The sequence below is a fragment of the Channa argus genome, chromosome 24 (assembly GCF_033026475.1).
Source record: "Channa argus isolate prfri chromosome 24, Channa argus male v1.0, whole genome shotgun sequence".
Lineage (NCBI taxonomy): Eukaryota > Metazoa > Chordata > Actinopteri > Anabantiformes > Channidae > Channa > Channa argus.
Genome location: NC_090220.1, coordinates 8,448,624 through 8,465,148, shown reverse-complemented (window position 1 = coordinate 8,465,148; position 16,525 = coordinate 8,448,624). Strand labels below are relative to the sequence as shown.

General features: G+C 38.6%; 1 protein-coding gene across 1 annotated transcript in view; it reads right to left on the bottom strand.

The window, feature by feature from the left end:
• pknox2 (pbx/knotted 1 homeobox 2) overlaps window positions 1-16,525 on the bottom strand; it is an 89,734-nt gene that overhangs the window by 27,540 nt on the left and 45,669 nt on the right. Inside the window, exons 2-3 of the mRNA XM_067494913.1 lie at window positions 16,121-16,227; window positions 13,067-13,203 (exon numbers count right to left, since the gene is read on the bottom strand). Of these exons, the coding sequence (XP_067351014.1) occupies window positions 13,067-13,203; window positions 16,121-16,207 (224 nt within the window). The 5' untranslated portion in view covers window positions 16,208-16,227. The remainder of the gene's footprint in view (window positions 1-13,066; window positions 13,204-16,120; window positions 16,228-16,525) is intronic.

Here is a 16,525-nt window from a genome sequence, read left to right as displayed (position 1 = left end):
CTGTACTAAGTGAAAATATCATTGACATGCTGACTTTTTTTCTTTTTTTTTAACCATTGCTTCACTGTATGTTCAGGAGCTAAAACAGACCAAAGCCAAATAAAATAAATGCCTCCTAACAATGAAAATAACTCAAATTATAATCCAATGCAGTGCTGAGATGGAGCTGAGACCACACAGCTAAACAGACTGGCCCCTTTCTTCTGGCCTTCTGTGAAGTGAAGTGATGGATCAGGTTGTCCAAGAGAACAAGTTCATATTCAGTAACCATGGGTGACAGCATGTTCTGTTTAGGCCTTGACATTTGAGAAAATGTTAACTGTAATCCACAATCCAGAGCTGTTTTCAGCAGCTCTCTCCTTCATGTCTGATCATCAAAGATCCAAAGTGTATCAGTTCATCACTGGGATAGCAGTATGCCCACTCTCTGCTGCAACTGTCTGTTTGTTCACCCTTGATATCTATATTTAATTGGCTATGTGCTACAAAAAACTCACTTCCATACAAATATTACAGTTTGGGCAGTAAAGGGATGGCATTGAAATTACATTTACCTGCTACACGTGAAACAAAACATCCATTTGCAGCTTGCATTCAAATCTGAGAGATGAATTTTTAGGACGCACAACTTTCACTAGAGCCTGGACTTGATGGAATGCCAAAATTTGGGCAGTAATTACTGGGACAGAAAGTGTGAACATTCAGACACACAAGTTCAGGACAGGAAGAAAATCCTGGACTGGTGCAGTTCATGTTGAAATTGCGCCACAAACCTTAACATAAGTCCAATGAGTTCCTTTCACACAACTCTAAGCAGAAGTGATAATCTTTCTATGGTTCTTTCACCACATGACACATTTAAGGGACCATCAATAGAGGGAAGAATTGGAGACATAATGTGAGCTCCACTCTGCGGCACTTCTCCCTGCCCTCCTCACTTTTAATAGCATGGCAGCTCCATGACATTACCTAAAGGACACACTGAGCATATGCACAAGGAGATCAAAAAAAGATCTTTAAGTGGATATGACATGGTCCAGTGACAGCAGTAGGCATCTGAGTCACCTACAGTACATTGTTACCATCTGCCTTTTATAGGTAATGTCATTCACATAAGATCCCCCAGATACATGTCCAATGGTGCATACTGTGCTTCTGTATGTGGGACATGCCAAAACTACTGAGCATTTCCACTGGGGAGGAAGCTGCTGTCATAATGGCCAGAGTGAAGGCAATAAAAAAGGGAAGTTGGACAGAGGACCAACAAAGTAAAACATGCTGGTGCATATGAGTATTTGTGCCCCTAAGAGCTATATTTGATACTGGTAATCCATGTTCTCCTCTTCATTTTGTTCCCCTCATCCTCACTCTCCTCTTTTCACCTTTTCACCCAGTGGAACTTCTCAAAAGATGCCTGTATCAAATGAATTCAGATGATCTTGGTCGTGTGTTTTAGAACTACTGTAAGGTATTTTGTAGTGGTTTGGTTCATTGTTTTTGCATCCAGCATATTCTGAAATGAATTTTCATTTGCAGTTCAAACACAACAAGCAATCAAGAGAGAATTGCTGTACACACTGTAACAGTAAAGAATAGTTGTATTGCATGGGAAATGGATTGAAAATAATAAGTAACACCACCGATTGTATTGCAATGTCCACACATTAAATCGGTGGATGAAATTTTCAAATTCTACACAATATTTAAAAAATTAATTCCAAACTTTTTTCCCCTCGTGGAATTCTGTGTTCATAAAACATACTACCCTTATGGCTGCATTCACAAATGTAAGTATAAACTCTATCATGCAAAGAAACAACCATATGTAAACAAGATCCAGACGGTGAAGTGGAAAACTATCCTGTTGTCTGAAAACTGAGGTTTGTAAATTTTTTTTTTTTTTCTTGAAAGTTTAACTGTTTTTGTACATCCTGCTAGTTGTTTGCTTAATGATCATCATAACTTGGAGGTCATAGTGTTCTCCTATATTAATTTTACACAGTGTTATTATTGTAGGGGTGTGTGTGTGTGTGTGTGGTGAGTGCATATTCCAAAGGGATTGTTCTGACATGGAGGCAGACTGGGCCCTTGCTCAGACACTAACCCATGGCTCTCATTTGCAGCCTTTAATAGTCGTCTATATTATACTCTAATCTGCCTGATCCCAATTTAATGCCGCTCTCTCAGTCAGACATGGCAGGAATACTAAGCAGGAGGTGGAGGATGGGGGATCGGGGGTGGGGGGTGTACACGTGCAGAGTGGAGAGCCTCTGCCTTGTCTGTTTTAATGTGTGCTTGTGGTGGGGTAGGAAAGAATCTGGGTGGGGGTGAAGAAAACTGGGATCAAATAGGGTGACTCTCAGCACTGCAGATGGTGTCTTAACAAGGTTTTTATTCACACATTCATTTCTTGTTGTTTTTTTTTAAATAACAGAAACCTTTTTTCCTGATATGACAAAACCTTTAAACAAACCAAATATTGAAAAAAAGCAACATTTATTTTGATGTTTTCTGCTGCAGTCTACTGTTAAATTTTTATAAATGACATGGATCAAAGGTTTGTTATTTTTTTTCTTTAACAATAAGGACTAACAGAGAGCTGGGTGAAGCCTGACTTACAGCAATGAGACAAATAACTGTGTCATGGCAGCAAAATGCTGAGTGGAAACCCCAAACAATAATGTTCCATGGAAACACAAAAGCTGCTCACAGCCACAAAATCATCCGATTCTTGTCAAATATGTAGGTTTCTTGTTCTAAAAGCATCTTACAATAAGTTAGTATTAATGAGCTAAAGGAACATTTCAACAATCACTTTTTGAATACATTGCTGTGAGTGAGTTGTTTTTTTTTAATGAGTTGTTATAGTAACTAGGAATAATGATACAAATTGCAGCAGTACAGTGCAATTATGTCTCTACAATGGCTCAATAAAACATGTCAGATTACAGTGGTTGGATAACGGCACTGGTTTTCATGTTTGTCAGCCTGTATTTGAATTTAAGTGATAATGACTATTTTCACTGTCCAGTACACCTACAGCTGGTCTTCTACACATAAGGCCTTTTTTTAAAACTCAATATTCTCTGTACGGCTGTTTGTTGTTACCTCCTGTAATGTCATCTGGCATTTACATGATCTGAGCTCTGAGAGGTAATCAAGTGAAACCAGAATCTGGTTTATTATAATTGCTGACTTGTATGCAAATTCATCCTGCATTAGCAGTTGGAGTTTGCATACAACAGAAAGCAGAGAGTTACATTGGTAGGTACGTTTCACGTTATGCATCTTTGTTTCCAGCTTTTACAAGTGATACAGCGATAGAATAAAACTGAGAGTTATGTTCTTTCTATTGCTCCTTTTCTTAAACTAACATAATACAGCATGTCTTGTTTAATGACTGAGTCTAATTAACATTCAGAAACAGTCAAGTACATTAAATTGAAACTGCATTTGTTCAACAGACTTGAAAATGCTCAAATCTGTAAACAACTTTTTTCAAGTATAAGGTGAGAATGTTATCAAGCTTTCACTATGTCAGGGTTGTTTAGATATGGATACATTTATGTTTTCTTACCTTTCTTAGAAGTTTAAACTGAAAAAATTGGTTAAGAACATAGTAGGTTTCTGAGATGACCATAATGTTGATGGGTTCTGTAGGAATAATATCGGCGATTATCTGTCGTTAGCATTCAAGTTGGAATAAATGATGTAAAAGCCTAATGCTGTCAAGGTTTGGCTAAGGAAACATCTACCCTGGACAACATACTATTGTGCACAGTTGGACCTCTCCATCTTGGAGCGAGGTAAAAACACTACCCTTTGGCGCTTTTGATGACCTTTACACAGGAATATGGTATATGGGGTGTGAAAAGGCATGCATTTCTATGAACAAGAACACAGCTGTGTGTGGGTGTGTGGGTGTGTGAGAGAGAGAGAGAGACAGGGAGAGAGGATGGTCATGCAATGTGTTCTCCAGTCTCCTACCTTCCCAAACCATCCTGAGTCCCCCGTCACCCTCCCACCCCCACCGTGTTGGCTGGAAGAAGTGGCAGGTTCTATCTGCAGTGCGACAGAGTGGAGATTGCCGGCTGGGGGATCATTACAAGGGCCATAAAAGAGCGATTTACAGGACGGCCAGTGAGTGGAGTCAGCACAGCCCCCCCGCCCTCCAGCACTGCACCGTGCTGGGTTACCAATGAAAAGCCCAAAACGGAGAATCGGAGGCCAGCAGGAAATGTGATGACTTAAACATGAAGGTGAGAGACATGACAACTCCAGTAGCATCTGCTTTACCCTGGTGAGTCAGAAACTAAGGGGAGTAAGAAGGTACTAATTATCTTTCTTTTTTTATGTCGGCTAAGAGGGAGCCACACTTTAAAAATCAAAAACAGAACATGCTTTAAAGGTTGACAACTATTGTCAAAACTGTCAAAACAGGCTGTTTGGAGGAGTACTTGCTTTCCAGTCCATTTGTTTTTCTTTTTCTTTTTTAAACACTGAGCACCAAGTGAAGATTGAAGGCCAAGATGCACTCATTCAGTCCTAGCAAGATCTCTTAGTCCTCATCAGTAGCCCTTCTCCTTAATGGCAAAACCAGTCAATAAGCTTGGTTATGATCCCTTTGATGTTCTTCTAATGTTGGCATTGTGGGATATCCATTGTTAATCTAAAATTGTAAACCTGATGAACAGGTATTAGTGACTGGTAAATCACCATTCACTGACATTTAACACTTGAATCAGCAAGTAAATACTATCTTCCCAAAAATATTGCTCGGTAGCTTTCTAATTTGGCTCACGATTCACTGAAAACACTGGCAGGTAGTAGAGACATCTAGTAATTATAGTAAAAAGACAGGAACAAGAGTGACAATGTGTGACGATGTACAAGTCTTTGTAGGGAGCAGGGTGGAGTAGATGGGTGGGTATCAAAACACAGGCTATAGGAGTTACTGTCACTGTCAATTCTGTATTTTACCTACACCACTATTTCTCCCTAACCCTCTCATTTTTGTGCCTAAACCTAATCATAAGTGTGTGTGTGTGTGTGTGTATTTTTAAAGGTATTTATTTATTGTGGCAAAACCAGTGACACATATTAGCACATGATGATGACCTACTAGCGTCATGTGCCTGCAGACAGGTGAGGAGGTACATACTGGCCCTAATCTACAGTGCAGATGAGATAACTGCTGTTGAATGGCGTAATAATCCTAAATATGAAATGTGACTCAAGCGTATTTATACACCCAGCTGTTATTGAGCACATTTGGACTGCTGAGTGATATATTTGAGCCTTTACCTGATAAATGATCAAATATGTTCACCAGCTATCCTCTACATATGTCTTTCTTGCTTTCAGTAAACACTAGCTGCCCAGTTAGTTCCCTGCTGTGATGCTGTGGGAGCAGTAAGTATGGTCTTTGTCAAGAATGAATTTTACCTTAGCTGAAATGATCCTTTCTCTGTGTTTTAGAACTAAAATCAGAGTTGTCAGGCTTTCTGAACAACAACAAAAAATGTTAAACCTGCAAGCTCAAATCAAAGCAGCAGAGTCATCTAAGGAACAAGTTATGTTTGCCTGCTTTCGCAATAACCTGGCAGGCCACCAAGGGGGTGCAGAGAGAAGTGGGCGTGGGGTTTATGTGAATATGTGTGAGAAAGTTGGAGAGAGAGGAAGAGAGATGCAGTCCCACCTCCCTTCGCTCTCACTGCTCCCCACAGTCTGCCTGTCTAATCAGACCTGCTGTAGTCCCACGAATTAGAAGCCAGTTTGTGCTGGAGTCCTGCTGCGTCTGCTCCCAACAAGGCCCCCATTTCCCCAGGCTACGTCTGAAGCACACCCTGTGTTAGCGTGGCTCCATACATCTACTGTATACACGTGTGCACACACTGAAACCCTGAGGGTCACCTCACACACACTCACTCCATCTTTGGTGAGTACATCTCTCGCATTGCAAAGTGAGTAGCCTGGATCAATTTTTTATAAACTGTGTACATTGGCAATGGTGGACGTATTGGCGAAGACTTGCAGACACCTTCACAGACACAGTTAAACCTGTGTGCACATTATAGATCTAACTGGTATTAACTAAAGACTGTGGGGTGCCCTCAAAAATGGGTGTGTCACAGCTATTTTTTTTTTACATCAGAGTAGGTGAATAAAGATAAAACCAGTAGGTGGTTTTGATCAGTGTATACTAAAATCAATCAGTGCACAATGAGTTGTTGGTGTTACTATGATGATATGCTGTGTCTCAAAACCACATCTGCTGGCATTTTATATAAGAGCTAAAAAATTATTCCAGCAAATGAATGCACAGAAATAATGGAATCATGCAGGAGAGATCTTGATAAAAACCTCTGGTTTAAGATGTGCAGGTGTCCAGAGCACAGCACCAATGTTTTATAGTTGTAATAAATTGTTAACAGCAGTAGTTGTACTTTAAAGCATTTCAAGAAAAAATAGAATTACGAAACACATGTCGTAATTACCATAAGTGTTGTTATAAAGGTCATAAACACCCAAGTCTGTCTCACTCTTTTTTTAATGGTCAGTGGCTCTTTTTGTTTTTCCTCAGTCTGTGTCCAGAATGTTTAAAAGAGTATGTATCCAGGATTGTATCCAGGATGACTACACTGGCCTACACGCTTGATTTAATACCGTCATGTTTCAAGGAATTTTTGATGCCACAACTGCCTCAAGTTTTAAAACACGTGAGTCAAATAAAAGGAAGGGTCAAGGTGTTCAGAAAGCAGGAACCTTAAAATAGCACATTGAGAACCTTAGAAAAGCAAAACATAAGATAAGCTAGTTTTCAATCCTGTTATCAGTTAATGTATAACTGCATACATTTTAATGCAGTTAACAGATACTCATTGAAATACTGAGGATACCTAACCACCAGCTGCACATGTTGGATCACCACAACAGTACACAAGCACATGGCTAATTTGCATTTGGATCAGTAAATCACACATTATTTCATTACAACTGAATGTACTTAAAACATCAAGCGTACACTCTCTAAAATACCTTTTTCTTTTAACACACTTGGTCAGATGTTCCACTCGAGTCAGTTTCAGTTTATTTTGGTCCTGCAGTCCTCACCCTTTAATCCCATCTCTCTATTTGAATGTGACAGGCATTAAACATCAGCTTTTAAAATACCCATCAGTATTTCGCATAGCAGCTGAACCATGACTCTACAAAAGACCAGCCACACTTTTCACACCGAAGGCACCAGAAACTTGGCACAATTTATATAGCAACTTCCCGTCATTTTACCCAGCTGTGCGTGGCAGATATTATTATTATTATTATTATTATTATTATTATTATTATTATTATTATTATTATTATTATTATTATTATACTTATATTATAAGTATTTATTAGTCTATAGGGGAGATGTAAAAATGTATTTTACATCTGAAGATTACTCACCTGCAGCTACTGTTATGCCAAAGCATTTACAATCTGCTCTGGTCTTTTTTTAGGGGGAGATCAAAGGTACCACAGTTGAAATTATACCTTTGTATGAACTAAAGCTTCTAAAAAATACATGACTACATTTAGCATCTAGTAGGAGTAAATTGTCCAATACATTAATCACTTATTAGTCCTAATACATGACTGATGTTCCAGAGGGTGAGACTTTGCATTGATAAATTGCAAATGATAATCTGTTCTCCATGTTTTCTGAAGGCCACTTGTAGGCCACAAAATATCACTAAATTGCTGAAAGAAAAGGAAGAAAAAGAAAAAAGTAGACTTCCTTTCTCATCCAAAGTCAAGCGGTGAGGAAACTCATAAAAGCGAGTATCTGAGAGAAACAGCCAATAAAACCACTTGAGCTTTGACACAGTTTCCTGCATTCAGCAGTGGCTGAGCACCAACACATGCTGACCTGCTAAATGGAGGAGGCACGCTCTGTTTTAAACCCATCACACAGCCTGAGTCTTTGCACCGCTTGAAAAAAAAACGCCCAGTGGTCGAGGATGCATCGACACATTGTGCAGTGAGGATAAACAGACTTTATGGTGCATTACAGATGGAGACAAACACACAGGCGTGCCCAAATGTGGCCAAATGCTGTCTTTGGATGTGTCAAATTAAAATCCCTCCCTCCTGTTGTGTGCGACACAAGAGGTCTTCAAATCTTCACTTCTTTTATGGCATTAAGGAAAAAGTGCGTATACAAGCAGAAACACACCCGCGGCTGAATAAATTCCTGTATCTCTTGTAGTTTGGTGACAGCACGGTAACCTTCCCACAAATACACAACCCCTGAAATCCAGCCTCAATGCAAAATAGCCAGGCTGACCAGCATGAGAGAGGCTTTCAGCAAAGACCCACTATGGAGGGGAGTGAATGACAATATGCACCATACAGGGCTCTGCACTGCAACACAGGCATCTTTGTCAAAACACAGAATAAATCCAATTTTATTCCTGTCTTCTCACTTTCTTTTCTTTCTGCAAATATCACATATTCACATCAAGAACTACTGTTTCTTAAGCCAAGTAAAGTTTAATATGTTTGATTTTTTTTTTTATCTAATCTTTTTATACTAGACTATTGAAGTGCCGACACTCTTTCTAGATTAAACAAAGACCCGTGAAATTTAGTGAATATAGCTTATACAGTACAGAGCACATGTGTAATTCTGCCTCTAAAAAACAGGATTCCTGCTGTTTATCACTGAATCCCTAAGTTCTCCACATGTAAAGCAAGTAAGTGAACAGTTAACTCAAGCAAACTCATAAAAGTGTGACCTTAAAGCAGTGTGTCTTGGTAAACACAGCTTCTACCGGAGTTGTCTCTGAGCATCACAAGGACAGTGCTTTCTTTTAAAAAAAAAAAGGAAAAAAAAAAGGCAGAAATATCATGATGTCTCTTTCAATTAAGTGCGTGTTTCCATCTTGCTGCACAATCAGCTTCCATCAGCTGCGAACGCTACATCCTCAACCTGGAAAAACAAAAGCGTTAGCGGCTTTTAATAAGATGCAGAGAATCCAGAAGGATCTTTATAGTAAATGCCACAACTCATTAGGCTAATTACCCTATCACACATTTAGTCTGCCGCTAATAACAAAGTAGACAGAGAGAGGGAGAAACCACACATCTCCTCATAAAGCTGGCATTCTAGCAATTAGTGAAAAGAAACATTAAAGCCCACACAGACTTCCTGAGCAAAATAATTAAAGAAAATGGCAGACATACTGATTCTGTCCTTTCTCTTTGCAGAGGCCCCATTTGAGCACTGTGTAGAGGCAAGAACACTGGCAGATCTGTTAAAATAAGAGTGCTATTTGTGTCTTTTTGCATAATTTGACTCACTGTGGGAGACAGTGACTTGTGAAGTCAAATTTAATTGCGTTTATAACAAGGTAACAAGGTGTGTTTAGTCATTAGCTCCTTGCACATTAGAATTTCAAAATTCTAATGTGCTCTGCCTCCTCTGAATACAGAGCAGCAAGGATTTCACTTAAGATCTACAAATCATCCTATTTAACAGCACATGCTGCTGAACTCTCAGCTCTTGTTGCTCCCTCAGTGATACCTCTGACACTGTTGATCACCACACTTTAATTGGACATTGCACATATATAAAGGCTCCGCTGCTCTATACTCTTTATTCATGATTTAACTGGGAAGTAACTCACAATTCCATCTACATCCTTTAGCCCCTCTTGTCCTATAAAGACACTAATAATATACAGCTTTAATACCCTGTAAAAGTAAATATTACAGACCATTATATTCTTTAAAAGGGTAACCTTTTGTAAATGATGGTAAATGTGGAGTTAAATGTCACTCCACCATTTTTTAAAAACTTTACCTAATCCTAGTAGGTTCAGTAGCTACTTATTATACCATAATATAGTCAAATCAACCTAGAAGGTTTAGTGGGTTATCGTGTGCTAAATGTACGCGGTAGGTTTAGACAATTGATAAGGTTTAATCACAAAAGCATTTTGGTTACGAAAATTTGTGAAAGTACAAACATCTGTCACCTTAAAGGCAAAGAAAACTGTTTCCTATTTTGGACGTCCTGTGCTTTACTGCCCAGGCTGCCCACCTTAACCACCTACCTCTTTAAAATACATCAACAATCACTCCTACTTCATTAATACTTGCTAATTCCACTAGACATTGCCTTCACATCACATGTCTGAATGGTAGATGGCTACCTACTGAACCTTATCTTTGGGCTAATAAGTACTCGATAATACCCTGCTGAATCACGTGATAGCATTCTAATAGGCTGGGATGTATAAAGTTCAGCTGTGGTTTTTTTTAACTAGGCAAAGGGGAATCTAACAATATAATATGCTGAATTGCATTGGGGGAATTGCAGGATCGATTGTTTTTTTGTCTTTATTCCTTTTAAACATGTATTTCCACCAAACAGAGAAAGTTAAGAGAAACCTTTCATAGTGAATCTACTTGCTTAAAGGTGTTTTAGTTAATATTATTAGTGAAAAGTAAAAGAGGGAACAATGGTAACTTCTGTGAGTGAGGTGAAAGTATTAACAAGGTGCTTAGCCCAGCTTAGCATAAAGACTAGAAGCAGCTACCCTGATTATGTCCAGTTTGTGTACTTAATGTAGAAACTGGCTTTTTTTTTTCCTGGTATGAGGCATGATGTGGCATGAGGACTTAGGAGTGCTGCACACAGCCGCTACGCCTGCATAGTTTTAATTGAAATTATTATTATTATTGTTGTTTTACTTGCAATTTGTTTTTTATCTTACACTTTGTTTGTTTACAAGTTGCACAAATTTAGTTTTGATCAGCTTTAGATGGTGTTTTCTTTCCCGCTTTGGATGGTTTATCCCTGCTATGCTAAGCTAAGTTCCGCATGATCTGGCTCTAGATCCCTAGTACACATCTCGACTTGTCATCTCAGTCTGAGACAGAAAGCAGTATCATTCTTTACATATTGTCAGTACTAGCTACAAACATGAACAGTGTGCACTATACACTTTTACTGCCGTGCTCCGACATACAGAATATAAACTGCTGCCTTGCCTGAGCTACTGTGCATTGAAAATAGTTTTACAGTAACACACCAAATACTGGATACATATCAAATCCTACAGAAGAACTCCAACCAAGCAACCAATATGTTGGGTATGTTAGCATTGATCACATGAATGTATTCTCTATGGAAAACAACAAGAGAGCTGGAACCACATTTAAATGAACTTAGTGTACTGTTAATAATAAGATCTGTCATTACTGCACTTATTCTTCTTAGATTAAGCTGCTACTGAGCCTCTTCTTTATATACGTGTAGGAAAGAGGCAAATGTGGGAGAAAAAAGTGGAAGACGGGCTAATTTGGACTGCCCCCCTTTTCCTCCACTACCACCCGAAGCTGCTCCAAACATGCCTGCTCACATCAAAGGCAGGCTTGTGTCTCAAAGGAGTTGCTAAGGACTTTACAGCAGGTCGCCTCAGGCTTGAGCGCAGGGGCTCACACCACCTCAGACATCAGTGGCGAAGGGACCCAAGGAGCGTGGATGGCTTGACACAGTGTGCAGTGTCACTGTTATAGGACCAGTGCAGGGAAGCTTCTACATCATCTGGCTCAACAAACCTAGTTGTTGGTTGTGTTGCCTACACCAAGAGACCACCCTGCTCGATTAAAAATGCCTGTATTTTGAATAATTTACTTCATAAATAGATAATACAAGCTCATAATAAGGGTGCATCAATATTCTAGTGATAAGCTGAGAGAGGAGTGAGGTGTTTTTACTGTTTTTTGTTTTTTTTTTGGAGTTTCACCCAGCAGTGACTTTTTTTCTTATTTTCTACACCTAACAAGGTGGTGCCTTGGAGGGCTTCTACATGGTAAATAAAAGCATAAAATTTGGAACAAATGTCTGTAGGGGGATTTGTAAACATCCTAAAATAAGAGTCAAAAAAAGAAAACAGCTTCTCTTTCAGTTCAGTGTGGAAATTGTCAGACATTGTTCCTAACTCAGAGATAACTCTAAATTGATTTTAAATTCTACTTAAAGCATCATATTGCTTTGAGAGTGAAAACGGATTGGATCAAAAATTACACACTGCCTTTAATGGTTTGATGCATTTACTTTGACACACAATGAATCTTTTCACAGAATAAGGTACAGTATCTGCCTCAGTCCAGATCATCTAGAACATATAATGTGACTTCACCTACAGCAGAAAGTATCTGCACACTAACTGAATCTGGAATGAGGTCTCCACTTGAAGAGTGATGCTTACCTGTGAAAATGACTGTGGGCGTGAAAGAGAAAAATTGTTTTTTACAATTAAAGTCTGGAAACCTTACAGAAAGCCAGTGAAACATCAGATATAATTTCTTCTACAATATCTTGCTGTTTAGGTGTGTGTGCGTATAGTCCAATTAAATAGTGGAAAGCATCTGAAAGCCAGACATTCTTTAATTATTTGTTCATAATGTCGGAGTAATGATGAGAGACAGGAGAGCCTGTGTCAATACACACAGTGCAGAAGTCAGAAACTATTGCTACTATATCAAATGCTTAAATGTATTACATTTAAAGAGGAGGAAATCAAGGGTACTTCTGCTTTTATGACTAAAAGCATTTACTGAAGGTGCTCTGTGGTTTATGAACAACACTTATTGAAAACAGAAGTCTGCACGCTTTCAGTTCAAATTTCAAAAGCTTTGTTTAGTTCACGAGAACACATTAAAAACAATATGTGCTTTTGGCCTTTTAATGGCCGGTAGCACATCAAGTCACTTAGTTCAATTTCCTAAATCTAGCATGAGGCTAAAGAGAAAATGCTATAATTATCACAAAGGAGGAACAAGTGAAGGGAAACTTAAGGGCTGAAGAGTGCCTATTGTGCACTAGCTCAAAAAGTATTGGGCCATAGTCACATTTATTTACCCAAGACTCAAAGTAATTAGGGAACCTAAATAGTTGTATAATGGGGTTTTACTGGTGGGTGACTAGGTTCAAGGGCATGATTTTGGCAACTGTTGTGGAGTTTATATTTGTGTATCTCTCACCCAATACAGACTGGAAGATTGAACCAACCTGTAAACAGCTCTCTTGTCGGACTCAAGCTGGGCCTGAGGGTCAAGGGTGACACTGACAGAGGCGTTTCCTGCTGCAGTGGCTGCTGGGATATGGACCTGTGGGGTCTTGGAGTTCTGCTGAGTGGTGCCCGTCATCTGGACACACACAAACACAAATTGACATCATTTTTACAAGCAATTCTGTTGAAGCCCTTGAGTAAAACATTTGTCTTCTCAGCTCATAGGGAACAAGGTTACAAGTGTTAGCTGTGCATGTTAGCACAACATTACCTACTTAGAAAAGCTCACACCTGGATTCTACCAAGTATATGTCAATCAATATTAGTAGCTGTTATATTGTATTTCGGTCAGACAAATCAGGTATTTAAGAAAAGTTGAGATTAAACTTTAATTTAAGAAATAATACAAAGTGAAGTTTTCTGAATGTATTTCTGTCACTTAAATTATCTAAACAGGCTCTTTCAAAAACATAAACCAAGTCCGAATAAATAGCTTTATTTAATTTTAGCATGAGGTTCACATGATCAAAGTAACAGGTTTAACAACAGGTTTGTCGTAAGCAAGCTGGTGCCTAGAAGGTTTAAGTGTATTTTAATGATTCTTCCAAAGCCATAAGGTGCAACACGCAAATGCTGCTGACAGACTACAAATTAGGATGGAGCTGGAATGAATCATTGTTGCTTGACAGCTCAGTAGTCCTGTAATGAAGCTGTTAAGCATAATGAATAAGAAGAAAAATTTAGTAATTGAACAAGGCACATTCAGGTCATATTCTTTATGGATTCCTGTTAAATGATAAATCCACAGAGCAGAGGTAGACAGGTACACTCTGACTGGTTTGTGGCAAGTCCATGCACAGCATGCTGTTCTGACATCTGCCCATTTTCAAAATTTGTCCAAACATTTGTCCCATACTGAGCCCTATTCACCACAACATTAAAACCACCAGGTGGTGTTATCGTCTGAACAAACTTCCGTGAGTGGATTCACTCACTTGCCAAGTTGTACAATTCTATATATATATTTTTTTTTATACATACAGTAAATGGTAAATCTGCACTTATAGCGCTTTTCTACCTATTGGTACCTAAAGCACTTTACACTGCTTCATAATCACACACACACACTCATACACTGATGGGGGAGCTGCTATGCTATGCCAACACTCACCAGGAGCAACTAAGTTGGGGTTCAGTGTCTTGCTCAAAGACACTTCGACATGTGACCAGAGGAGCCGGGGATTGAACCAACAACTGTGAGATTGGTGGACAACTGCTCTACCTTCAAACTAAGTAGTTGCATGTCTTTCGATACTGGAAGTGGAATACAATTTGTTATGAAGAGATAAAAACAATATGTATGGTACTAAAGTTTAAAAGTCAATCTGTTAACTAGGAATCATTATGCATCTGTTAACTTTATTTGCTGTTACTTATGCTGTGGACACATTCACTTTTATATTATGAGTGTTCTCACTGTGTTTTTTATCCTTCACTTTCCTTTATTTCCTTTATTTCTCTTTGAGGACATGAGTCTAAGAACCCCCACCCCCACTTTCCCATCCCCCTTTTCTTGAGGGGTGGGGTGGGAGGAAGCTTCAACTCTTAATCCCAGCATCAAATGGGAAATAAATTAGCTTCTTCACACTTAACTAGCTCTCATTTGCATTTGCTGTGCACGCAGACTGCATCTTGGGAGCTGTCCCCTGCCACTAATCCTCTGGGTGAAAGCAGACCGAGTGGTGGTGTCGACAAGGAGGAGGGTTAGGTGGTCAGATGAGCCACTTCACCTTCATGGAATGGTCTGCAGTGTGATACACTCTGGGTCCAGTCACAGTTAGGCTACATTCATTGCACTGACCTGTCAGTGGCAGGGGGGATGGACCTTTTTATACTCTTTCACTTTTCACTGAAAACTAGTTTTAATATCTTCATAGAAACTTTTATTATTTAACTAGTTGAGCTTCACAAACTTGTATTATTGCTTGTGAAGCTCAACTAGTTAGTCTTTCATCAGTTTATCTTTTCTAATTTATATTTATATTCATATATATATACTCTAATCTTCTCTGAATAATGTTCAAAACAATACTATAATATTCCCATACTATTCCTGAATTACTGTGTACATTATTGAAAATATTGAGTAATTTTTCAATGATGACATGTTTCAGGAGTTGTTAGTTTCTGTTTGGGATCACACATATAAAACCTGGTAACATACAATGGCAGTTGATGTACTTAACAACTGTGACAGAAATTATTGCCAGAATTTCTTTAAGGTAATAAGAGTAACCATATTCTCTCACATTCTTGTGAATGCAATAATTTGAAAATGGATACATTTTTCAACAACCTCGTGGAGATATTGGATTCAACCGATTAGTTTATCTGTAGATATCAGTTTTTAGGGGGTGTTAGGTCACTGTTCACCAGGTTTAAGGATATAGATTTGATAAGAATGGGATGAATGTGAGATCACAAACTAGTCAGTTCATCCATGAACTGACTAGAATATGAGTCTGGTTCACAAAGGGTTGTTGTTGTTAATGTTATTAGATGATCTCAACGAAAAAAGGGTTAACTACAGTTTACATACTACAGTAATACAAACAACGACGACTTTTGGTAATAAAGTCGTTTATCTCAATAACAACATTATTATACTTTACAATGATCACTGGCACATTAAACATATATCACTGTACATTGTAGGACTCATTAACCTAATTGTTTCCTGCAAAAGTGAGTTTTTTAATTGATTCATTAAAATTACTTAAAATCTAGATTCGGATGTTTAAAAATAATCATTACTTATTGACTGATTTTAAGAGTCATTGTTCTGCTTTCTCATATCTGACTTTGTTTTTTTTTGGCTACTTTCTAGTTGTTTAGTCTAGTCATGGTCTAGTGCAAAAAAGTGACATCCTCTTTTGCCTAGCTGTAACCAGTGATGGGAGCAAAAATCTGAATATTTTATAATAAATAAATAACATTGAAAGGGTCTGAGCACTTTTTCAAGCATTAAAGTAAATCTTGATGTAATCTCCGACCTGTTGGCTCTCCTGGTACGATGGCGGTGGAACGCTCTGGGTGGCCATCATTGTCACTGCAGGTGCTGGGGACACATGTTGCATCATGGGAAAGCTTCACATTGAGACTGGGATAGAAACAGATGGACAGACAGACAAAGAGAAAACAGGAGTCATTTGCAAGTAGTGAATGTAAATTCTATTACAGAAGCAGCCACCAGGTGCTGCTATGTTTAAATAATAGGAGAGGGGATTCACACGTAAAGTTTTAAACTCTTTCCCTTCCTTCTCTTTGACATCCTCCATTTCCTAAAATCTCAATTTAATTATTTATTCATTCGTTTTTGCTATATCTTGCCCAAATCCGATGTGCTGCATATAGTGGGCAGAGATGATGCATTATTACAGAGTTATCTAACAGTGGTA